Here is a 26,129-nt window from a genome sequence, read left to right on the forward strand (position 1 = left end):
AGGGCTCTGTTATTCACTTTATTTCTCTTTCTTTATTCCTTTATCAACAGGAATACCAGAAGGCTCTAGACCTGGTCCAGGACATCATCCTAGCTACAGACCTGGCCCATCATCTCAGGATCCATAAAGACCTAGAGAAGATGGCTAAGGATGGGTATAATGTTGACAATGCAGAACATCACAAGCTTCTACTCTGCATGCTGATGACATGCTGTGACCTTTCAGACCAGACCAAGAACTGGTCCTGGACTAAGAAGATTGCTGTAAGTTTTATTTTCCTTCCACATCATGTGGATTCCTTTTAAAATGTTTTTAGGTGGATTGAGAAGTACAGTCATTTCATTGATTTCAGTAGTATTTGCTATTATCAAATGAGAGGGTTAGATATCTGAAAAAACTGGTCCTGCATGAATAGAGAAGAAAATCAAATGAAGGAATATAAGTTAAATGCAGTGCAAGTATTGAAAGAAATACGGCTTAACTTTGAAAATTCATACATATGAATTTCTTTTGCATAACCAGTCACAGCTTGGCGACTCGATTGTCATAATGGATTTTACATTGTGGACAATGCAATTTATTCTATCATTGCTATGCTTTTCTGCTATGCGGTACTGGTCTGCTTAAGGTTATTATTTGACTTCTGCAGAAGACTCAACTATACCTTGAAGGATGTTCTGTGGTAATGTATATCTGATGATAAACTGTGAAGGGCCAGCCACCTTGGTGTATATTACCTACTGTGCAGAAATCTTGACTAACATGGCACGTTCACTTTGTTCTTTATACAGGAGCTGATATACCATGAGTTCTTCAGTCAAGGTGACCTTGAAAAGGCCATGGGATTGGAAACACCAGAGATGTTTGATAGGGAGAAGGCTTGTATTCCAGAGCTACAAATAGGATTCCTTGATCATATAGCCCTACCTCTCTACAGGTAAATCCATTAATAGCCCTTACCCCCTCACCCTGAGATGTTTGACAGAGGGAAGGTTTGTAATGTTTTTCCAAAGTGCACCTGGTAACTTTTGCCCTAACCCCTGCCTTCTCAACATGCAAATCCTTGGTGATTTACTCACTATTCAAGGACTAATATTTCAAACATGAATGCATATCCATTTTTGTTGCAAGGAATGGTAGAATGGACTTTAAGCCCACATCTCTCAGTTCTGCCTTCATGCTTCTAATTTGCTAAAATAAATAGACAAGAGTATGTTAAATTCTGAGGTCTTTATTATGGGTGAATGAAACCTTGAGTGTTGATATTTCTTGTATTTCGTGTAGGGTACTTGGTCAGGTGTTGCCCAAGACAAAGACAGTGGTGGATGCAGTGGAGTCCAATCGAGTGATGTGGACTAAGCTAAGAGACGAGACCAAACAAAGACGACTTAGCAGCACCAACTCACTAGACTTCTTCCATATTCAGTTCAAGAGTGAGCTCAATGGAGACAAGATGGCTGAGGAGGACGAAGACAGGGAAGAGGCGGAAGCTAAGGCACAGGGTGAAGATAAGATTGATCACAACGATAACCATAAGTGAGGAGATAATATCATGACGGACTGGTGATTGCCGTGATTGAACACTTTGGTGGATGAGTACAGTAAAATAGGGAAGTGGATATGTCATAGATTGTCATAGTAGAAACCGCTCAGGTGATGGCTTGAGTGTTGAGATTAAACAAGCAATGACAGCTGAACTTGTTCTATTGGGCATTAGAATACCTGAACAAAGAAAATGCCACCATCCTTCTCTTTTGGATAATCTTCAACAGAGTGACAACAGTTCAGATTTAAGAATAATATGAGCAGCACGGGAGGATATAGCTTTCATGAACACAGGAAGCATGTGTCTCTGTATAGCCTGATTGTTATGTGGCTATAACACTCTAAGATTTCTACTAGATATATGCCACATATTCAGAATTACTTGACTGTATATCAACATCTCTGTGAGAGAGAGAGAGGGAGGGAGAGTGGTGGTTTTGTTAAGATGGTAACCAAATTACAACAATGGTGCATTTTCAAATCAACAAATCTTCTGATATCTTCTGAAAACTACAATCAAGTATGCTTGAAGAGGAAGGAAAGGAGTAATGATGAATATCAACTGGAGTGTGTTTGATAGTACATATATATGTAGTAAAGAAATATCTGCTTACAAATGTGTGTCCATATGTTGTTGATGACTGAAATTCTGAAATATCAATGTTCCATGTCATTTTCATTGACCGAAATACTTTATCACTTGTTGAATACAAAGCAGAAATGTAAAAAAAAAAAAAAAATCCCTTTTGAAGAATTTAAGTTTTGCACAAATTTATTTTTTGTCTTTCTGGCCCACTGACTGCCAAAGAACTATTTTGAGGATTGAAAGTTAAATGACCAGTATGCATCCATTGTGTTGATTAATCCTTGGATTATAAGATTATAGAAACATATAAAGGGAAAGTAAGTTAATGTTGAAATGGCTGAATATAACCTTAACACTTGATTTATACTGAATTCATGATATACGCATTCTGAAAATCTCCATTGGCCCAGTGTGCGACCACTTTAGTCCTAAAAATCCAAATAAAACTATTTTCATAAGAAGGAGGCGTATTATCCAAACTTATCAAATATCTTCATACGCTGCATTTACTTGATGTGTGGGAGGATGATATCAAATTGAATGTATCCATCCCTCTGACCAGTACTTCAAATCACCTTTTTCCCCATTCTTTTCGACAAATGTATTTATTGAAGCCATTCTCAATTGTTATATCATATGAACAGTACACATTGTTTCACAAGTAGTATATTATAGTTTGCTTTTCAAAAAGTCTGTCATTTCTTTGTGTTGATTTTGAGCCGATGTTTCAGAGTTGTTGAAGAGTGGAATAACAATTTACATTTTACAATGAATTGGGCAACCTGGAATATTTTTTTCAAACCACCCATGCATTACTCAACCAGAAGAGTACAGTTGGGAGTTTTGAAAAGATTATTTTCCTGGTTCTATTGTTTGAATCATGACCAGCAAGATAGTTTGCTCAAGGGTATGAAGTACAGTCCAAAGGGAAAAAAAAGCCATTTATTCTTCAATAATATGTGTGTGCATGCATGCAATTTCCTAGGTAATTTCAGATCTATACATGAATACATATACCTAGGGCCTGAAGTAGAAAAGGAAAACTCTTGCAATTTTTTTTTGCCTGAGATGTTTAATTTGTCCAAGATAATGGCATAAATTTGTTTGCCAGTTTTTATGGCAAAAGTTTTATGCAACAGGCCCCAGGGGTATTTTCACAAGAGTTATAAAGTTTGATTCTAATCTATGTGCCATCATGAATCTATGCATGAAAATTCAGCAGTGTGCATCCCTCAAACATGATGTGACTCATCACATAGCAGGAAAAGAAATAAAATTATTATAAAATGAGACATAATTGCTGCGTAGTATTACCCTGACTGCAGTGCAGCATCCTATTGCAAATAATGCCAGGTACCCATTTATCTCACCTTGGTTGAGTTCAGTACAATGTGGTTAAATGTCTAGAAGCCTGAGGAAATTAATGCCATGACTGGGAATTTGTACCCATGACTCTGAAACAAACAGTAAAAAAAACCCCTAATATTTCTAAGATGTCAGTCAAGTTATTCTTGATAGCTCTTTGTGAAACCACTGCTGCACTATTTGTGTATTGCTAAATGATATGGATATGAGATGAAGTAATAGTGTGTGACAATATTGATAGTTCTATCCAGTCAAAGCATCTGATGATCACTTGATGAAATAATAACCCTAGTAAAATGTTTGTTTTCTACTGAAATAAAGTGTTGGTAACAAGACCTCCTCTTTCACTGCTTCCCCATGCTACAAATATAATTGTGGTAATTCATTTTGTTTTGTTCTTATGCACATTTTAAAGCTTTATATTGTTTTTGCTTATTAATATGTAAATATATAATCCCTTTGGCATATTAGAGGGAGAAGATTGAGAATACATATTTATACAAAAGCTTTGCACTCTCTGAAAGAATTTATGCAAAATAATATTATTTTCACACAAATTACTTATTTCAGGTATTTCATTGCATTTCTTGGCTGCTTATGGATAGATGTATATATTGACAGACTATTTTATGTGTACAGACTATGACCCATGTCTTTAAATGCTTGCATATTGTATTTCATAGTTGTTACACTTGAATATAGTTTTGCTTTCAGTCGTTGCTTTTAATATGCCAAAGCAATTCCTGTTTTTAAAAAGGAAACGGTTCAATAAGAGGCCCATAAATGTTCTTGAGAGCTTTCTAGTCTTAAGACATTTAGCATTCATGCAATACAAGGTTTATGAAAATTATTTCAGGTAAATTGTTTTATTGCTACACTTAATATGCATATTGTTTACCCGAAAATTTTCCTACAGATTTTCTCATTTTTTTTCATGCTGTGAGCTATATTGTACTAGGCTATATATATTATGTTGGATTAGATAGTACTATTTGAATGTTTATGGTGATATATTGTTTCCTCAGGGTGATCTATGTGCAATTTTTGTTTTAACGCGATTCATATATCTGGTTTCAGCGAACTTTGTTTCATCAGGTCATCCAAAAGAAAGGCTACCCCTGTGTATACTTTTTAATATTGGCTGCCAATCTACCTATTATCAGCTCTTGTTTAGTATTAGTATGAAAACCAATTATGAAATGTGGATGTTTATGTTGATATGGTCATGTACCCGACGTTTTTAAGATCAATGGCTTAAAATGTAAGAGGATTCAATCAATCCTAATTGATTGTGACAAATGGTTTGTCAATGCCTTAAAGTTAATAGCACCTTTAACATTACAGATCATATTAGGTAGTTTTCACAAGGTCGTGCAGAATGCTTTCAAGAATATATCATCAAATGCCATTCATGACAGAGCAATCAAGAAGTCTTTGTCAAATTTGTCGAAAAATTGGGGAATCACAACCGCAGTTTCGTCCTGGATTCTGGGCATATTTGCAAGTTTTTGTCAGCTTCGAAAACTGCTAGTCTGGTTTGGCACTTTACGACAAAGACCTCCCAGCTGTTTCTTGTTATTTGACAGGTATTATCTATGTTCTTGAAAGTGTTTCGCATCGCCGTGTATAACTCTAAAAAAAAAAGATGAAAACTTAGGCCTGTGCTGAAAGTTATCACGTAGAAAGAAAGAGCAGACTTGGTGAACTTGAGAAAACTGCCAGATAGATCCTATGGATTTCAAAACCTTGAACCTACAATTTTGCAGAATATCACTCCTTAGGTTTTTTTTGTGTCTGAATCCTGGCTCTCTGTCTAAAAAATGAAGATGAGATGTCATAAGGAAGACTATCTCTTTTGGTTACAGTGCTATTTCTTTTCAAATATTAGGTTTTGTCTTTCCAGATGCAGTTTCAATGTGTGCTTCAAAATGTAGGCACTTTCTCTGTCTCACTCCCCCCCCCTCCATTCTCAAAATGTGCGAGTACATTTTATCTTTGAAAAAAAAAGATCTCAATATAATTTATAATTTATTAATGGATATGGTTCTATTACTAAACCTTTAATATGCACAAAAACATGTACGGTGTATAAAGAATTATTTATCATATTATCAGTGTATTCATAAATCTTGAACAGAAAATGTTTTCTGAAGCTTGATTGATTTGTATATTGTTAAAGTTTTTAAATGTGACTGTTGTATTATGTATATATTTGAATTGTTTATAAGAGTTTTTCAAAGGTTTGTCATAGTTTATATTGTATTTATGGAGCAATTCCACTTATTTATGTGAAGAAATCTGAAAAAAATTCTTTCAGATGATGTTTGTCCGGCGAGTGTGGGATACATTATTCTTGATAAGATACATTGAGCATGTTTAGTATTAAACTTGTTCAACTTTTGTCTAAAGGCTTGCATGGCCACTTTGGGCAGATTAAACTTATGCAACAACTGATTGGCCCAATGTATGGATTACAGAATATTTCAAGAGACCTTGGTGGACGTTTTCATCATTATGAAAATTTGTTGTGAAATTTATAATATACTATATCCTCATGATATGATGCAGGCCCGTATTCAACTTAAAGTCAGAAATAAAATTTGTGGTTTAAGTATGGATGGCCAATTGTTTTATTAACAGTAGAGATGCCATATTTCAGCTCATTTGGCTCTCTACTATCATTCATAATTGTTTAGGAAGTATAAAAAGATGATTTTCGTCACCATCGATGAATCAGGAAAGAGCACAGCAAACATAAGGTATATACAACTTAATAAAAATTTTGACTTCCCATAATTTTAGCACAGAGTTAGACCATGGTCCAAGTTAAACCTGACTTCAGAATACAGGCTTTAATGTTTTCCTTTGTGCCTCTCTCCATTCTTACATGTATACAATAATCTAACCCCCTGATTTTCTTTTTGTTCTTTTCTATCGGGCAATCTTATTGTTACTTTAATAACTTTCACATCTTTGTTGGAAAATTTATCTAGACTTTTGTCACATTATTAAGGAAATAAAATACAATTTAAATTGAATTATGCTAATGGATAGAGGCATCTATAGGTCTCTTGGATTATCGATATGTAATATACTGAATCAATAATTTTTATTTATGATTAGCTATTATAGTTATATAATTTTTAGATTTATGCACTTCTAATTATTGTAGTCTTTCTGTTCTACTGAAATTTTAGTTTATAATATATTTTTACTTTTTTTGTAATAGAAATATATCAGACAATATATGTATATTTTTCCTGGTTTTAAATCTGTACATAAACAACCGTTTTATACCACAAATTTTGTAGTGGAATAAGTTTGATAATCCACTTCAAGCTACATCTGTCATACACATTCTAGATTACACATAGACCTTTGTGTATCACCCACACGTGTCAAATTCTCTTTTAAATGTATAAAACAGAAACTGAATATGAAGCATAAGACTATCTGGGCATTGTTAGTTAACATAAAGTGTGCTATTGTACCCTAAATTGAGAGGAACAAATTGGTTGGTAATTTTCTTGTCAAATGAGGGGAAGAACAATTATGATTACAGACTTGATAAACATTGGCCAAATCGATCACTCGTACATAATTCATCTGTGCTCTGAAGTGTTTTGGCCTAAATTCACTAAAATGTATATTTCATTCAAATGCACTTCAAAACAGGTTAATGAAGTCATATATGTATACCCTTTTGGCTTTCATTTATCCACATTGACCTACTCAAGCAAAATGAACCAGGCTGATGTGTACATGTATTATTTTGCTTTAAGATACTGTTATGTGTATTATGAACAGTAATTAATAGTTGAAATTAAGGGCTACTAGCATTGTGGTGATGTGTGATGCCTATGTAATGTGCTTTTCATGCATCCATGTATTATAAATCATTTGGGATAAGCCTCAATCCCCAAATCATCAATATGAGAGGTCTTAAATTGTACAAAAATCACTGCTTATTTTATTGTTGTACATATGAGAGAACATGGTAAACTAACAATTGTACAGAGTTTGCAGTTTTGAGTATTCAACAACATACAAGGGAATAGAGAGAGAGAAATGTATCCACATGGTATGTGGGTTATATAATAACAAAGTATATTTCTATTGGAAGAAATAAAGATTTTAAAAGGGGAATTGATGTAATATATCACGATGTTTGTGTATGTTCTGGTAGAAGCATTGGTTTGAATTAGCTTATTCTTGCAGGCAATAAAGAAACTTGTTTGAATATGATAACTTGTTCCAATTTAATAATTTCATAAGTGATGAGGAGAAGAAACTAGCAGCATGTAAATGGACAGAAGATGTGATAACAGAGAGGAATTGATTTACACTAATACAATCAAGTTGTAATAATCAGATTTTCACATTTTATTTGAAAAGGAGTGAGCTAATACAAGTGTGTAATGAACAATAATCAGGCATTGTTTTGTTTATGCGCCTCAAAACAATTTAACAAGAATTATCTTGCATATTTCAAAAGGGACTTTACTATAAAAAAAACCAGACATTTCAAAATGTTAGACACTATATATCTGTCCCAAACAACAACAAAAGATGTCATTCTATTTTGATTTAATACAGATACATCACAAAAACATAAATTCACAATCAACCCTTTACACTATTGGATAGCAGCCATAAAATGGGAAAGGAAACTTGTAATCTTTAAAAGATCAATAATTCTGTTTCCACAATTAAAACATGTTAATCAAATACATTTCCTTATTCAAAGGTATACATGGGCTTTAAGATACACTCTTGAAAATTGCGTCATGATTATTGATGCCAATCAACGGAAAGACAACTACATGCAGGCAGAAAAATTAACCTGCTTTCATGATGGAAAATTTCAGATTTTGAGTAAACATGGTCACTAAAATACATTTGTGACCAGTCACCCCTAAGCTTTAATGATTCATGACTTGGCAAGTACTTGATTGAGTACAGAAGAAGTTAATAAAGAGCTTCATAAATTTAGAGAAAAAAAATGTTTGAAGTTTGGGGTTCACTCAAGCATATCAGTGTATTTTCAATCAGTCCGCAAAAACTGGTGTCCAAGAAACTTTTTACTTGAATTTCTAAATCTTGTCAACAGTTGTAAAGAAATCTCTCAGATATGATTAATTACCGTAATACCCTAATTATGCTTTTAGAACACCATATTACTATTTTGGCTATTAACAGAGCTCCTTCATTGGCACTTATTGTTGGGTGGCTGGTATCTTGCACAATGTACCTGATATTATAGCGACTCCACCAAAAAGCAAGTGTAAGTAAGCCTTTGCCATAAAAGAGGGGGGGGGGAGGAGAGCTCCAATGAAAATGTTCCTTTTGAGTTCGGTGGGGACTCCTATCTGCTCAAAGTGGACAATTTTCAACAATTAGGAATTGGTACATTATTTCCCCAGAAGAGAAAAGTCAACAGGAATTCTGTCAGGTTATGACAAACAAAATGTTGTATAAATGATAATTCTTGCATAATGCATGGCAGCATAACCAATTTTAAACCTTTTATAGTATATGAATTGCTATCAATTAAACATTGCTTTGAAATTGGATAAATCCTTGAACAAAAAACTGTTGACCCCGATATCTGCTTACATTTATATGGATATAAACAAAGTTATAAATTTCTACGACTCACAAACATTATAGGGCATAACCTTACAAGCAGTTTTTCCAGTAAAAAAAATGAAAGAATTTTGGTCTCAATGATCAAAAATCTTTTCCTTCTCAACCAATTAGGAATTAAAATGCACATAATCCACTTTCCTTGTTGGTTTATTTCAATTATGGTACATTATAAAGGAAGTAAACTATATGTGTTTCTCTCCTAGAATAAGTGTGATGACATAATAACAAGAATCACTTCAAAAAGTTCCATCACATGTAACAAACATTGTTGCATTATCTGAATGTTATATTATGGAAAGGTGTTTCTTAAAACATAATCATCTTCCAAAAGAACTTGATATATACACTGCCCTACATAAGCAAAAGGAAAAGAGTGACATGCCAACAAAAAACAAAATTTAGGTCATTTAGATTTTCACAATTCATGCAGAGTGCTCGATTGTCATGCTTAATTTTATCACAACCAGAGGTGAATGTTTGCTAGGCAAAACATTTTAGTATTGCATTTTGTAAGGACAAATGAATATTACTCTAACAAATAATTCCATGTCAATTAGTTCCTTTTGCTAACTTAGGGCAAATTAAATGTATCAGGAATCAGTGAGACCTCAATCAATATCTTGAGTGCTGGCTCCTGGTGCTGATGGTTCTCCTTGAGCTCCTCCAGAGGAGGGTGGGGTTGATGGTGGGGGTCCTCCTGCAGGTCCAGGCCCTCCTGCTCCAGGACCACCCGGTCCTCTTGGAACCTTTGATTGCATCTTAGCAATGAGTCTGGTGATCTTAGGATTGTCTTTATACTTGGCAATGTTTGAAGGGTCGCTGCTGATCTCTGCAAAGGCTTCTTGGACTTCTGGATCCTGATGGGAGATGATAACAATGTACATAGATAAGTTCACATTGAAATAGGCATTCATATTTTGTGACCTGACACCCCCAAACTGACAAAGGTCCCCAGGAAAGATTCCCTGTAAATAGCCAAAATATTAATTTTTGTGTTCAGAAAGTAAAAAATAGCTCATCTGAAATGGTAACTCTTCTTCTTCATACAGTCATACTTTCAAGTTGTGAAGTCAAATAGAAAACAAGAGTTTCTTTGACACAATGTTTTGCGGACTGCTTAGAAGTTTAATTCACATTCAATCAAGTACTTATTTGGTTTATTGTTGATCAATCTTGACAAAAACATTAGGATGTGCTTTTCAAATAATCACAGTCACCCAACATGAATTTTGGGTGACTGACTGTGGGTTTTGGAGTGGGTGGTCACATATTTTATTACAAATATTGATTATCAAACATACAAAATCTAATGAGACAAAACAGCTTTTAACAGGTAGTATGCATTTGTACAAAAATACAATATGAATATAAAACAATGCGGACAAGATAGAGGTGGATAAAAGGAGACAAAACACTAAAAAACATCAAAATCTTGTAAAAGATGTGTGAAAAAATGTGATAGTCATATTCTATTAACACATTCTTTTACCAATTCATGAATGCATTATTGTATTATATGCATTAGAACCAAGATCAAATTTTTTGCCATATACTAGGCAGCTGCATTTCAATTTTTTAAGCACGTATATATCCTGTCAATATCTAATGACCAAACTCAAAATCAATAAGCTGACCACAAATTTGTTTCTTTCTTTTAAAGAGAGGGTTAAAAAATACAAGACCTAATTCAATTGGTAAGTTTTAATCAACTTCATTCAATAAACTACATGTAATTGACTCAATGTCAAATTATTCATGGAGATATTGACAGAACAAATGAAATGAGGATTCATGTGTGATGATCACTCAAGAAAAAGGTGTCATTGCATGCTCTTTAAAGGACAAGTCCACCCCAACAAAAACTTGATTTGAATAAAAAGAGAAAATTCAACAAGCATAACACTGAAAAACAAAATAGTTATATGAACGAGCCAGTTACATCCAAATGAGTGAGTTGATGACATCACTCACTCACTATTTCTTTTGTGAAATATGAAATATTTTTATTTTCTCGTCACTGTCATGTGAAATGAAGTTTCATTCCTCACTGAACACATGGAATTCCATTATTTTAACATTTTGTGCTTCAGGCAGGGAGGTCCTAATTGTCGAATTCGTAAAAATTGAAATATTGCATAATTCAAACAATAAAAAACAAAAGAAATAGTGAGTGAGTGACATCATCGACTCTCTCATTTGGATGTAACTGGCTCGTTCATATAACTATTTTGTTGAAAATAAGCGAAACTTTGAAATGTCATAACTTTCTTATTTTACATCCGATTTTGATGAAATTTTCAGTATTGTGCTTGTCTGATTTTTCTTTATTTTCAGTGTGTGAAAATGGTCTTAAAAACGCTTTGATATCATATATTTGATGCAAGTTAGTATGTGTAGAATGGCTCACCTGCAGGGCAGTAATAATCTCAGGGTCGGACATGATGCCACCGATATCAGGCATGCCTCCTCCCATGCCACCAGGCATACCACCGGGAAATCCCCCTGGCATACCACCTGGCATACCACCAGGCATACCACCTGGCATACCACCAGGGAATCCCCCTGGCATACCACCGGGGAATCCCCCTGGGAAGCCACCAGGCATACCCCCTGGAAACCCACCAGGAAAACCACCAGGAAATCCTGATTCAGCTTCTTGCTTTCTCCTCTCTTCATCTTCCTACATATATAAAACAATTAATAAAAAACATTGAAAACAACAACTTGTAGGAGAAATACCATGTTTTAGATTACTTTATCTAGAACCCCCCCCCCCTGAAATTTTACTGAATTATACTAGAATTGTGTCCAAACATTGAGCAATTACACATTACCCAGAGGTAGTAAGTAGCAATCAAGGTCCAACAAGTCTGTTAGAAAAGAACAGAGCTAGCTGGCAGTTTAATGTTTTTAGTGTGCCATCTTGTGCCAAAACCATGCAAACAGACTTTTCTCAATCTCTATCATTAAGATCATGATCTTTTTCACTGATATTGCTACTACTTTGACTTTCACAAAAACTGTTTTTATCGAGTTTTTCAGCATTATTTTCCAATGGTGAGTGTCAGAACCATTTGAGCATGATGTTTGCAAACAATCATTCATTATTACAATATATCATTTGATTTTCTTACCTTTCTTGCTTTCTCTTGGGCTAATTTTGCCAATCTGATCCTTTCCTTCTTCGCCTTGATTTCTTTGTCTTCTTGTTTTCTCTCATACTTCCTCTTATGTTCTGCAATCTTTTTGGCCTGCAAAGAGAATATTAAATTATGTGATTTTCCTTTTCTATTAAAAATAGACTTTTGCAGTTTGCACACTTACTTTAGGGCAATTCCATAAAATGATCAACCTTTTTTGTACGTCCGGCCCCCATTTTTAAGTTTTACTTCACTTCATAAACTGACCATGGTCATTTGAGCGCATTATAGACTGTCAAAAGAACCAGAAATCAGAGGCAGAAAAATTCATGAAGGCCCCACATCTAGGGGGCAGACATACATATCTTATGGAATTCAATTGCCATTTACTATTCAGTAATTGCATCCCAGGGAGCATTTCATGAAAGGACTTGTCGGACGTTTTATCCGCCAAGTCCTGTTTAATCCGACAGTTGCTATGGTGACAATGCTTCTCAACCAATCAGAATACAGGCAAGTTGTCAGATCTGACAACTTGTCGGATGAAAATATTGATGAAACACCACCCTGATCTTCAGCTTATTCCATATTGAGAAAGAATTTGTGATTTTATATCAACAAGACAGATTCATCAGATAAGATACATGTATGTATTTCACATCATAATCGTTTTAGGACACATTCTTTCATACAATACAGTAATGGAAGAGTAATGTACACTTTGGGAGATTACCAAAACTAAAGAAATTATCGAAAATCTTTTTCTTTCAATACCACTGGAATTTCATTGTGCACTATGACAAACCCAGCACCAAGAATAAAGCAGTCAATGCAGCAGTGTAAATATCTAACTATCAACTACTGTGAAAATGTAGCAGGTTCATTTGAAAAGAATAGCTTTTAATACTGAGCTACTCAGTAACTTCATGAATGCTTCTTTCCAGTTGACAAGTAACAGGGTATTCAATTCCCCTGTGATCAATGAATAGGCTAGACAAGCTTCTGAATATACATGTAAGCCTGAAGAATAGGGCATGATGGGTTAAGGGACATATTCCATTCAAATTACTCAGAAATATACATAGCCCGATGAGGATTTGAACAAGACGTGGTAAACTCCTATTCACTATGAACCAAGCCACCTGTAATCTTGACAGGTATATAAAGGAAGTTCACCTAGGCCTAGGTTGTGAGCAGTCGAGCGCACAAGGCCAGGATACAGTGACACATGTAACCAACATCATGACATCATCGATCATACAGCCATGTACATCACAAGACTATACAACATGCCTAACCCCTAACCTTTTCACTGTATTCTGGCTTTGTTATTACCTATTTATGCTGGCCTTTTTTGCCAGCAAAAATTGGTAATGCTAGTGGGGCTGCATTTTCAACCCCTAAACCAGATTATGCTAATCATTTTGGGGATGAAATTAAAAATTTATGAAATAATTTTTATGTACATCTTTAAGAACCCTGTCATATAAAATGTTGCGAACGGTGGAATAAAATAAATCTCTGATAATCACAAATTGTGATTCATTTCATTAATTGCAACTTTTCATACAACAGGGTCCTATAGTGAATCACATTTTAGTGACATGACACTAAATCAAACCTAATAAAATTTTATGGAATAGGGACATAAAACTTTTAAAATGATCATGAAAAATCAAAGCCTTAGATTTTCTATGTTGGCATTTAACAAGGTTCATTGACTGGAGTCTTGTGCAAAGTGATCAGTGATGCTTGATAACCCAATATTTAGGTTCATCATGAAATTGGTCCTTATACTATACTTATCAAAGTTATTACATTTCAAAAATCTTGGTCAAGATTTCATTTTGACGATGATGTAGGTCACTGCCTTCGGAAAAGCGGCACTAATGAATAACGGTCAATATTACCATTATCTACAGCTGTATAATATGCAATTCAAGATATCATTTGTAACAATTTATGACTGTTTGCATGTTGGTAATCATGATTTTAGATTATTCACAAAGTAATCTTGACTTAGTAATTGTGACATCAATTTTTACTGCTTACAAATTGCTACAAACAGCTTTTAATTACTTTTTATACAGCTGTAGCTAATAATGATTATATTGACTGTTGTAAATTTTCGGAATATATCATAGACATTTACATTTCCCTCACTAGGCCCATTTTGCCCTTGTCACAAATCTGGCAATATGACATCACTTGGGGAAAATGTATGTGATATTTCCCTTCAAGCCAGTCAATATCATATAATATGCACATGTGACAATGATCTCAATTAGTTATTGTCATCTTGTGATTCATCATAAAACCCTGTGTCACATGATCCTTAAAAAAAGAACTATTTTCTAGACTTACATTTGGCTCTACTTCTTTCAGCATCTCATAAGCAGATTCATCAAAGTCCAGCTTGCAAGCCATCTGTAGGTCCTTAAAAGCCTCTTCCCAATGGCCCAGCATTCGATGGGCTTTACCCCTCCACTTGTAAACCTGGGCAGAGTCAGGGTTAAGATCTTGTCCTTTGTTACAGTCACGGATAGCTGCATTGGGCTTCTTTAGACGGACATAGCAGCTGTGGAAAGAAGGAAATCGTGGACTTGTCTATCATAGTGTCTGGAAGTATATCATCAGAAATATGAATTTGAAACAAAACTAGGTGATTACAGGGGACTTTTCAAGGTAAGTTTGTGTATGCACTATTAAAGGTACAGTACTGCATGCCAAATGTACAACTAGAGGAGTGCATACCACAAAGCACCAATCCATGCTGTATTTGCAAGATCCTTGAACGCATTTTATAATAATAGTGATAACAACTCTTATTTACCAAGGGTAGCCACTCTCAGCTGTAAGCTGTTCACCCAACGGGTCCTTCATAATTATTACCCTTTTCCATTCTCATACGTCAAGCACCAACAAGAAGGCAGAAGGTCTCATTTTTTGTAAGTCTTTGGTATGACTTGGCCAGGGATCGAACCCGCGACCTCCCGTTCATGGGGCGCGCAATCTACCACTGAGCCACCGTACAAATTAACCTTGATTCCAAAAGAATAAAACTACTTGTTTGAATGAAATGAGTATAACTGATGAGAATCTTATTATTTTCATTTTATGATTGATCAAAGGTAAAAAGCTAAAAAAAGTCACAGCCATACCTCATTCCACCAAGAAGATATATGTGATCATCTTACCTTGCTCTCTTAGCATGGAACAAAGCTGAACGTGGATTGCGCAATATAGCTTGAGTGAAAAGCTGGACGGCTTCTTCCAAGTTTCCATCTGACATGGCAACCATTGCCTCAGACTTCTTTTGGATAGCTTCCTCTTGCATTTCATCTGTAACTTCAAGACTTGTATCTCCCATCTCTTGAGGCTCATCCATGTCTGGTTCAATCACACCATCTTCATCAAGTTCTATAAAAAGTCACAAGTTAAACCAGTAACACATTAAGTTTCATTATTTTAAAAAGGGCATGGCCACAGGGCCCATTTGTTAGTATTATTTTATGTAGCTGGGATACCCGCTTCCGAGCAATTATTACCAGGCCTTGACGTTTGCCAGCATTGGGGGACAAGATATGTCAAAAAGCTGAAGCATTGCCTTGGGCCAAGTTTACAATTTTAACGCTGTTGAACAGTTTTCTTTAGAAATCATTGAACATAGAGAGATAGACAGGGATATAGAGCAAATATATACAGCCTTTGATCAAAGATTTGGTGAAACTATGATCCCCTCAGTGACGCAAATGTGGCCATTATCCTTCGTTGCTGCGCTCCTCAAGAAAACAGTGGCATTCCGTCATCACTTTGGGAACCATAGTTCCAACAACTTCCTCAAAAAGCAGTAAATATCTGTTCACTATTACATGGCTGTGCATAATTGTTAACCTACCAAGATCACTTTCTTCACTCTCTGGTTCCATAGGTTCTGGTTCAGGTGTTGGTTCCTGTGCTGGCTCTGGTGATGGGGGAGCCTGAGCAGAAGGTTCAGGCTCTGGTTTGCTCTCCGTCTCTTTGGGCTCTGGCAGCTTGGCACCAAGGCTGGACATGAGATGAATTGAGAAATATATTGAAAATCATAAAAATGAAGAATTATATATCAAATTAAAGGGGAACAAAAAACACGATAGTGTACATCATTTGATGAAACTCTCTTAATTGATATTTTAAAGTTCTCTCTCTGAATGCTTCAAACACGCACAATTACGTCCGCGAAATTGGGGTTTTTTGATGACGTGTTCGAGAGACGTGATTGGCTCTCCAAAGTCAAGCTCCACTTGCATGCAAAACCTGTTGTGAGGGTACATTTTCTCCACACTGTCACTGAATACTTCGATCACGAAATGAAAGAAAACCCAGAAGTTTCTCTAGATTTTGGATTTTCAAATTGATGATTTTGAAGATGAAGAGAATGATGAAGTTTCTAGCTCTAGTGACGTGGATGGAGATAAATTAGGGGAATTACGTACGATGAGTCGGCCGGACAATTCAACTTGCATGCCGATTATTTGCTACCAACTCATGCAGCTGCTATAGTGCTAGCTGCACGTACCGCAGGCCAAAATAAATCCATGAAAATGAATTCCAGCCTGACCATCCAGACAGAGTCTGTTCCCTAATTTACTCTAAAGAAGGAAAATAATGATAAAACTGTACTTACAAACAAGTAAATATATCCGAATCTGAGAGCAAATCAACTCAACGAATAGCAGCAGACGATTATGCACCGACGAGAAACTTCACGTGGCTAGGATAAATTGTCACTCGTTCTGTTAGATGTAATTTCGCCCTCATTATTTTGACAAAATTACTAAACTCGGAGAATTATTTATCTATATAAACATAAAGTAACACCTCGTACTATTTTTAAATTACGATAAAACCCTTTTTGAAGCAAAAAGTTAAGGTAAATTAAAATTAGATGTAAAAGATCATCCCCAACATGCGTAGCTCGTATATTGTAAACAAACCATCCAAAATGTCTATTGAGAGCTGTGCAATACGTGCATCTACTCTCTCAGCCAAGGCGAGCAAGCAATGTGTGTTTGTGATGGTTTGTTTACAATCACATACGAGCTACGCATGTTGGGGATTATCTTTTACATCTAATTTTAATTTACCTCAACTTTTTGCTTCAAAAAAGGTTTTATCGTAATTTAAAAATAGTACGAGGTGTTACTATACTTTTATAGATAAATAATTCCCTGAGTTTCGTAATTTTGTCAAAGTAATGAGATACAAATTATATCTAACAGAACGAGTGACAACTTATCCCATGCAGCCACGTGAAGGGAATTATCGTCGGTGCATATCGTCTGCTGCTATTCGTTGAGTTGATTTGCCTTCTGATTCTGATATATTCACTTGTTTGTAAGTACAGTTATATCATTATTTTCCTTCTTTAGAGTAAATTCGGGAAGAGACTCTGTCTGGATGGTCAGGCTGGAATTCATTTTCATGGATTTATTTTGGCCCGCGGTACCGTATGTGCAGCTAGCACTAGCAGCTGCATATGTTGGTAGCGAATCAGCATGCAAGTTGAATTGTCCGACTCATCATCATAGGCGTAATTCCCCTAATTTACCTCCATCCACGTCACTAGAGCTAGAAACTTCATCATAATTCTCTTCATCTTCAAAATCGTCAATTTGAAAATCCAAAATCTAGATAAACTTCTGGGTTTTCTTTCATTTCGTGATCGAAGTATTCAGTGACAGTTTGGAGAAAACATACCCTCGCAACAGGTTTTGCATGCAAGTGGAGCTTGACATGGGAGAGCCAATCATGCCTCTCGTACACTCATACACGTCATCAAATTCGAGTCAATTCAGAGACCGATGGGAGGCGTATTTCGGAGAGGCATTTTAGCGCTTTTTAATCGGCGATTTCCACCTTTTGTATTACTTTCGTTATTTTTGAATGACAAAATGATAAACCCCACATCATGACCTTTCCACTGATATATAATAAGGCCATATTCATAATCAATATATTTCTCCTTCAAACATTGTGAGACTGAAAAAAACCAAGAGGAGGGATCACCCACAAGATCTACTGTACAGCTGATTCCAGAGAATGGCAGCACTACGAGAGAAAGATTTTTTTCTTTCAAGTCTGCGTGCATACAAACAATACCACTACACCATTCTGCACCAAATAACTTATCCAATATATCAAGAAAACAATAAGCCAAACATTGCATTGTTAACTTATTCAGCACACAGGGGTTGGATATGTAAATGGTATAGGCAAAGAGAAAACAAAGTATGGATGATTGAAATAAAAATTTTGGGGGCTCAAAAAAGTCTAATATTTTCATTCATATGATTTTTTAATGCAGTTTTGCAATCCTCATTAAACTTCCTTTCAGAAAATGTATACTTTTGAATGGATGGGTAAGCATTTTTAAAATCATGATATACAGGGTTATAAGCGGCTCCCATATGACGTCACAAATTTTAATGTTCATAACTCTCTTTTATATTCTTTGATGAATTTTCATCAAATATTCACTAATATTCTCTCTACATTTCTGCCTTCAAAGTTGGAACACTATTCATCAAGGTGAACTTCCCCTTTAAAAAGGTTTAAGGGCTACAGTTGTTATTTTCCACCAATAGTGAGCCTCACAAAAATGTGCTCAAAACTACAATTTTTGAGCCCTCTGGTGAATAATTTTTTTTAAATCCCAAAGATTATCATGAAAACTGATCATGAACTGGCATCATTGCACTTGATGCCCCTAAAATGCATCAATGTTTCTACCTTCTTCAAGGGGAGTGAACAGTGTGTGGTCTCTCATTGACTGTGTGTTGTAAATACATAGTCTTAAAATATAGGTTCTCAGATACATCATACATGTATCTACTAATATTACAGAGAATAAATTGATCTATAATTGTATTTGTATCTAGAGAAACTAAAATGTACTTGGTAACATAATTATTATTGAAAGATTTTACGGTAAACACCATGTATGTATGAGCGTAACTTACCCAGTCTGTTTACGTCACCATTTTAGAATCTTTTGTTATCGATACCAAGATGTACCACACGCGTGTAGAGCTGCCAACTTGGATTAAAAAAAAACTTGAATCGGCCGATAAATATCATGAATCGTAAAAATACTTTTTTCGGTCAAAAAATATCATAACACATGCTAAATGATATTTTTTGACTGAAACAAATATTTTACGACTCGTAATATTTATTAGCCGATGCAAGTATTTTTTAAATCTTAGACTACAGCTCTACACGTGTGTGGTATCGATAACAAAAGATTCTAAAATGGTGACTTAAACAGACTGGGTAAGTTCAGGCGCGTAGCCAGGGGGGGCGGTTGGGGCGGTCGCCCCCCCCCCCAAAACGACCCCAAAAAGAAAAAAAGAAGGAAAAAAAGAGAGGAGAAAAGGAAAAGGGAAGGGAGGAAAGGGAAGAAAGGAAGGTAGCTTTGTGTTTTTTCTTTTTATTCTTTATTTTTTTCTCAAAAGAGAAACTCCTTCACTCTTCTTGCTCTAAATTTATATATGAATTTTGCTTCCGCGCTGTGCGCGGTTAGATGACAATATTGAAGTTCTCCATTGTTTCCCCCACCTTTTCTCTGAACCCTGTTTTTCCTCCTCAGCTATGTGCTTCTTGCCAGTTAAAGTTAAAATTGTATAAATTAGGGCATGAATTTGAGTAAGGTTAGGCCGAAGTAATTATATGAAGTTATCTTTTTTTTTAATTGATCGCGCAACTTCTGGGTCTGGTCGGCTCCGGGCGGGTAAAATCTTTATATCAGTTTCTGCCGTCACCTCCATAAAGTCAACTTCTCCCGCTTTTCAGCTCGTTACTAAACAACCATAATTATGGGGCAAACATGTTCCTAATTTAGAAAGAGGAAGGTATGAAATTTGTGTCGTAAAAATAAAAAAGTACAATATTTTTTATCAAATTGTATTAAACTTTATGTCATTTCCCTGTATACATTCATCTCCTGTCCTGTTTTGCGCCCTCAGTTTGAAATTTTGACTGACACTTAAGTTTCTTTATATTCAAAATGAAGCGCTTCAGGATAAGTCAAAAAAATTAGGCATCCTTTTTTTTATATAGATAGATAGTTTCAATAAATCGCAGAAGTTTCAACTTTTTGCGCACTATTTTCCTTGTAATGAAGTTCAATAATCTTAGAAAATCAATTGAATTAGAGCCGATTGGGTATTCATCTACATTTGATGAAACGTCCGCCCTTTGAAATTTCAGAGTTTCATTGCTCTGCGAGGAATATCTTCCTCTACCAATCTTCTCCTCTGTTTTGCGAGTTAAAAATATGCACTGTTGCTAAATTGTTTGTAATCAAATCTGATCTTTCCAAAGAAAGTATTCAATAAATCTTTGAGAAAACATTTTTCTTGGACCCTTTTTATGGCAAGAAAAATTGATAAAACGCTTTAGCTTCCGCGCTTCGCGCGGAGTTATTATCATTTTAATTTCCTCCATTGTATACCTCTTTTGTGCATTCACAATCATTTGAAAAAAAAGGTTCAAAATCGCAATATAGTCAATCGAATTGGAGGTACTAGAGACAAGAGAAACGGATCCTTTTCATTTTAATTTATGAAACACTTAAAGCTTCGCGCGGGAGGGGAATCTCCCCCTCCCTGCACCCACCCCCTAGGGAGCGCGCTTCGGGCGCTCTGTAAGTGTTGGCACGCTTCGCGTGCATTTACCGCCCCCTCCAAAATGAAATCCTGGCTATGCGGTTGGGTAAGTTACGCTCATGCTCTTATGTTTTTTTCAAATTTAGTACTATTCATGTAATAAATATAATGAAATTTAGTACTAACGGGGGGTTAATATGGTTTGGGCCCATTAACGTGAATTTCGGCTCCGAACATAACGGACAAGTGTTGATTTAGCCTGACTTTGATTGTGGGAATCTCATTCCTACACAGAGATAAATGGGATCCAATTCCAGGCGTCATTGGGGAGTAAGCCCACAAAGTAAATGTTTTTTACTCCCCAGACGCCTCCAGGCTACTAATACAGTGAGTTGGTAAGAACTTACTTAGACTCACTCATTCAATGAACAAGGTTATGATATAACCTTGTTCTCAGTTACATCTCTATGTGTGGCAAAATAAGGTTGACAATGTTTGGATTATTTTCTCTTTTTCGTTTGGAATTTTTTTTACATTCTCAGTTTCCATTACAGCACTGCAGGGTAGGAATTAATTTTTTTTTTTAGGGGCTACTTTTTTTTACATTGGGGCTACCACTGAATATCTTGGGGCTATTTTCAAATTCATGGGGCTACTTTTTTTATCGCTTATGATCAATTACCTTTTGACATTACGAGACTCACTGTGACGCCTAACAGCTCAGAACATTTTTTTTGCTCCCTGTGGTGGGGGAATGCCCTACAGGCCTTACAATAATCAACAGTGATCCCACAGTTGCCTTCAGCTTCACACACTTCAGATTTGAGCCAATCGAGGCCCCAAGACTTTATTGGCTTATTCAAACATTAAAGAAATCAGATTTAAATGTTTAAGTGTGTTTTGACACCCTCACTCCACATCCCCTTTACAACCACACACACATATATGGGCTTATTTATTTTTCATCTTTAAGAACCATGAACAATGAACCAGCCATCAGCCACTTTTGTTATGAATTGTAACTAACAAAATGGTCGATCGAAACGGGGGTATAAAAAGGAGAGAACTTTTCGTTTTTTGAGGTTCCAGGGCATGGGTGGTCTGTGCCCAGATCATGTTGACCAGGAAAACTGCCACTCGTACCTTCATCCATCATGTCCATATATTCGTGGTAAGTGCACAATTTCTGTTTTCATAATTTATCTTGCTAGATATTTTGACCATAATCTACCCTGTCCCGTGAGTATGGGTAAATACACGGTGAGCTCCTGGGCGCCGGCCCGCTACGCGGGCCAGCGCTCCCTGGCCCTGGGTTAGTCTAGAGACAGAGTTAGACTTACCTCTCCAACCATTCCTTGTAAAACTCGAGAGGTTTGGAATGTAAAACGTCAGGATTTGCCTTACAGACAGTCACGAATTCCTTCAGCAACTGTAGTTGTCCTGGATCCATTTTGATCTCTTCCTAGTCTTATCTGACAAAGAACAGAGGCCTAAAATTTAGATCCAATCAAGTCTTGGCAGACTAAATATAACTAGGCGTTCGTTCCCAACACAAATTGTTGCATGTGGTGCACCGTATTATGACTATTATCGGTATCCCAATATCACACGTGTACGTGTACGAATATCATGGAAACATCGACAGCACACCCTCGACGAGACGACCTCGATAAAGAATAATCTCGAGATGATGCGCGAGGATCGACGTGCGCGTGCGAGCGAGGGCAGTGTTTCCGCCAAAGGTTTCCACAGTCATTGGTTGATTTCCCAAAACTTTTTCCCAAAAATTTTCAGCTAGCGCTGGCAATATTTATTTGATGAGATATCATCTTCATGACCCAATGCAAACAGCTAGTCATTAATATATGTTCTTTTCCCTCCTATCCCCTAGGTTAAAAATCCTGGTGCCACCACTGCCCCGGACCCGATACTGCAAGTTAACCGAGAACAAAAAAAGAAAAGATGAAAGGGAAGAAAAGGAAGATGTTAGATATGATGTTATTTCCTGAATACCATGTCAAAATCAATCTCAAAGTTATCATGAAAGGGTGTTTTTTTTCTCGCTCGCTTCGCTCGCTCGGGACTTATAAGCCGTAAAGCAGCTTTCTGCCGTGCGTGCCTTGCTATATGCCACCTCTTTTTTTGTACTTATCACCCATTGAGCTTCGGGGCACAATCATAAACAAAATCCTGTTCTCACCATGATATGACCGGGAATTTTTTGATCTTCCCCCCCCCCCCCCGCCACCGACCCCTGTTACGCCCCTACTGGTATATACTACTTTCCTATATGAAGGTATGCCTTTATCTCGTAAGGAGAAGGATATTTTATCTTTATTTCTTTAAACATTTAGGCTCCCTCACCCTTGGCCCTTAATTTGCTTTGGTTTGTTTCGGTTGGTGTTAATGTACAGTGTACAAAAATGGATCATTCTATGGAGACGCATAGGAGTATATACCATTCACTGTTTACCCCCCCCCCCCCCCTCCCCTCCCAATACGCCAGAGGACATTGACGAGTGAACTCATTTTAAAACCTTTATCCAATTCAATCAAGGATTTAAAGGGAAGTTCACCCTGGAGAAAATTTTGTTGTAAATCTAGCAGTAAAAATACTAATAAATAATTGGTGAAAATCCATTAAAAGTTAAAAAAGTTATTATAGGAGTTTAAGTTTTAGATAGTGAGACGTCATATACGAGCAGCTGCCCCACTCATCATGTTATGTAATCAAATGCATGAAAATATAATGGTGATAAGTATATATTTTTTTAATTTTAGGAACTGATGTGAGATTTTGTCTGTTGATATGCTGAAGGTACAATTTTTTCACATTAATTTTCTGAGAAAAAGACATTTTATTGATTTACCATGTTTACCATACACTAATTTTGGAAGGCTGTTTTCATATGACGTCACAAATCAAATGATTAAAATTCTATAGAATAACCTTTAATTATTTATTTTATTATTAGGCAGTTTATCATTTTCTGCTATTTGTCATGGGTAGACCGTAGACGATTAACGCTTAATGCATGACCCCCAAGGGAGATACCACGCTAAAACATTGGGGAAGGGGAGGGGGACCTGTATTTTACTTGCGTTTTTCAGCCTCCTGTTCTCTTTCCTCATTATTGAAGAAATCACAGGGGAATTTAAGGTCACCCCTAATTCGCCCTTCAAGTAGCCGGCCTATATAACCTCGCTCTTACAGAGCCTCAGCTTATTACAGTGAGAATTCAGAAATTAAGAAGAAGCTGTGCAATAAAAAAAATCTTTTCTCAATCATCATTGAGAATTAAAATAAGAAGTTCGATCATTTTTCGAGCTTTGATTACATCAGCTTTTATTTGTTTTCGCAATGAAAATCTTTCCACCCCCACCAATAAATGCGGGCACGGGCGCAGATAGAGGGCTAGGGGACTTGAGCCAGGCGCGGATCCATGGGGGGGCCGAGGGGGCCTTGACCCCCCCCCCCCCCTTCGGCTAAAAAAAAGAGAGAGGGAAAGAAAGAGAAAAAGAGGGGAAGAGGGGAAAGAAAAGAAAAAAGAGAAAAAGGAAGAAAAAAAGAGAGGAAAAGGGGGAAAGAAAAAGGAAAAGAGAGAGAGGAGAGGGGGAAAAGAAGAGGGGGAAGGGAGAGGAAGAGGGGAAGGAAGAAGAGGGGAAAAAAGAGAGGAAAGGGGGAAAGAAAAGAGGAAAAAGGGAAGAGGGGGAAGGAAGGAAAGGAAAAGAGAGAGGAAAAGGGGAAAGAAAGAGAAGGAAAAAGAGAGGGAAAGGAAAAGGAGAAAAAAAGAGAGAGAGGAAGAGGGAAAGGAAGAGAAAAAAGAGAGAGAGGAAAAAGAGGAAAGAAAAGAAGAAGAGAAGAAAAGAAAGCGGGAGGGAGAGGGAGGAAAGAAGAGAAAAGAGAGGGAAAGAAAAGTAGAAGGGAAAGAAAAAAGAAAAAAAAAGAAGAGGGGAAAGAAAGAGAAAAAAGCGGAAGAGGGGGAAGGAAGAGAAGAAAAAGGGAGGGGGAGGGAGAAGAAAAAAAAAGAAGAGGGGGGAAGAGAGAGGAAAAGGAGAAAAAAAGAAAGAGAGGAAGAGGGAAGAAAGAAGAGGAAAAAAGAGAGAGAAGGGGGAAGAAAAGGGGAAAGGAAGAGAAGAAAAGGGAGGGGAGAGGGAAAAAAGAGGAAGAGGGGAAAGAAAAGGAGAGAGAGGAAGAGGGAGGAAAGAAAAAAAAGAGAGGGGAAAGAAAAGAAGAAAAAAGGGGAAAAGAAGAGGGGAAAGAAAGAGAAAAAAGAGGAAGAGGTGAAAAGGGAGAGGAAGAGAGGGAAAGGAGAAAAAAGGAGAAAGAGGAAAAGGGAAGAGAAAAGAGAAGAAAAAAGAAAGAGAGAAAGGGGGAAAGAAGAGAAGAAAAGGGAGAGGAAGAGGGGAAGGACGACAAGAAAAAAAAGAGGAAGAGGAGGAAAGAAAATGATGTTCGAACCAAAAGGGCGCTGAAATGATGTTCGAAGGAATGTCAAAATGCTGTTCGAACTGGGGGCAGAATTGATGTTTGAACGGGGGGGGGGGGCGAATTGATGTTCGACGTAGGGGCACCAATTGATGTTGAAACTAGGGGGCGCCAAATTGATACTCGAGCTAGGGGGGGGGGCGAAATGGTATTCGAACTAGGGGCGCCAAATTGATGTTGGACCTACATGTAGGGGCCCGAATCGATATTCGAACTAGGAGGGCGCCGAAATGATGTTCGAAGGGATGCCAAAATGATGTTCGAACTGGGGGCCGAATTGATGTTCGAACGGGGGGGGGGCCGAAGTGATGATCGACCTACATGTAGGGCGCCGAATTGATATTCGAACTAGGGGCGCCAAATTGATGTTGGACCTACATGTAGGGCGCCGAAATGATATTCGAACTAGAGGGCGCCGAAATGATGTTCGAAGGATGTTAAAATGATGTTTGAACTGGGGCGCCAAATTAATACTCGATCTGGGGAGGGGGCCGAATCATTGTTCGAGCTAGGGGGCGCCAGTTGATATTCAAACTAGGGGGGCGCCGAATTGATGTTCGAACTAGGGGGCGCAAAATTGATACTCGAGCTAGGGGGGAATGATATTCGAACTAGGGAAGGCAAATTGAGTTCGAAGGGATGCTAAAATGATGTTCGAACTAGGGGCCGAAATTATGTTTGAACGTGGGGGGGGGGCGGCACATTGA

General features: G+C 36.8%; 2 protein-coding genes across 3 annotated transcripts in view; one reads left to right on the forward strand and one right to left on the reverse strand.

Moving 5' to 3' along the window:
• The window catches only part of LOC121414334 (cGMP-dependent 3',5'-cyclic phosphodiesterase-like), a 113,200-nt gene extending 107,786 nt beyond the window's left edge, over positions 1 to 5,414 (forward strand). For both annotated transcript variants that reach the window (XM_041607511.1, XM_041607585.1), the window contains 3 exons: positions 51 to 263; positions 792 to 937; positions 1,285 to 5,414. In XM_041607511.1, the coding sequence (XP_041463445.1) occupies positions 51 to 263; positions 792 to 937; positions 1,285 to 1,540 (615 nt within the window). In that variant the 3' untranslated portion in view covers positions 1,541 to 5,414. The remainder of the gene's footprint in view (positions 1 to 50; positions 264 to 791; positions 938 to 1,284) is intronic.
• A 2,452-nt stretch (positions 5,415 to 7,866) lies between these two features.
• LOC121414476 (hsc70-interacting protein-like) lies at positions 7,867 to 22,601 on the reverse strand. The gene is made up of 7 exons (XM_041607704.1): positions 22,274 to 22,601; positions 16,184 to 16,332; positions 15,483 to 15,705; positions 14,650 to 14,863; positions 12,280 to 12,396; positions 11,553 to 11,825; positions 7,867 to 10,002 (listed from the first exon to the last, which is right to left on the reverse strand). The coding sequence occupies exons 1-7, from the start codon at positions 22,381 to 22,383 to the stop codon at positions 9,754 to 9,756; spliced, it is 1,335 nt and encodes a 444-aa protein (XP_041463638.1). The 5' UTR covers positions 22,384 to 22,601; the 3' UTR covers positions 7,867 to 9,753.
• Positions 22,602 to 26,129: the final 3,528 nt, after the last annotated feature.

This window comes from Lytechinus variegatus, chromosome 1 (genome assembly GCF_018143015.1).
Source record: "Lytechinus variegatus isolate NC3 chromosome 1, Lvar_3.0, whole genome shotgun sequence".
NCBI lineage: Eukaryota > Metazoa > Echinodermata > Echinoidea > Temnopleuroida > Toxopneustidae > Lytechinus > Lytechinus variegatus.

Coding starts and splice junctions, on each gene's coding strand:
- LOC121414476 (XM_041607704.1), bottom strand. CDS start 22,383: ATGGATCCAGGACAACTACAGTTGCTGAAGGAATTCGTGACTGTCTGT. Junction 11,826..12,279: donor CCCAAGAGAAAGCAAGAAAG/GTAAGAAAATCA, acceptor TTATATATGTAG/GAAGATGAAGAGAGGAGAAA. Junction 10,003..11,552: donor AGATTATTACTGCCCTGCAG/GTGAGCCATTCT, acceptor ATCTCCCATCAG/GATCCAGAAGTCCAAGAAGC.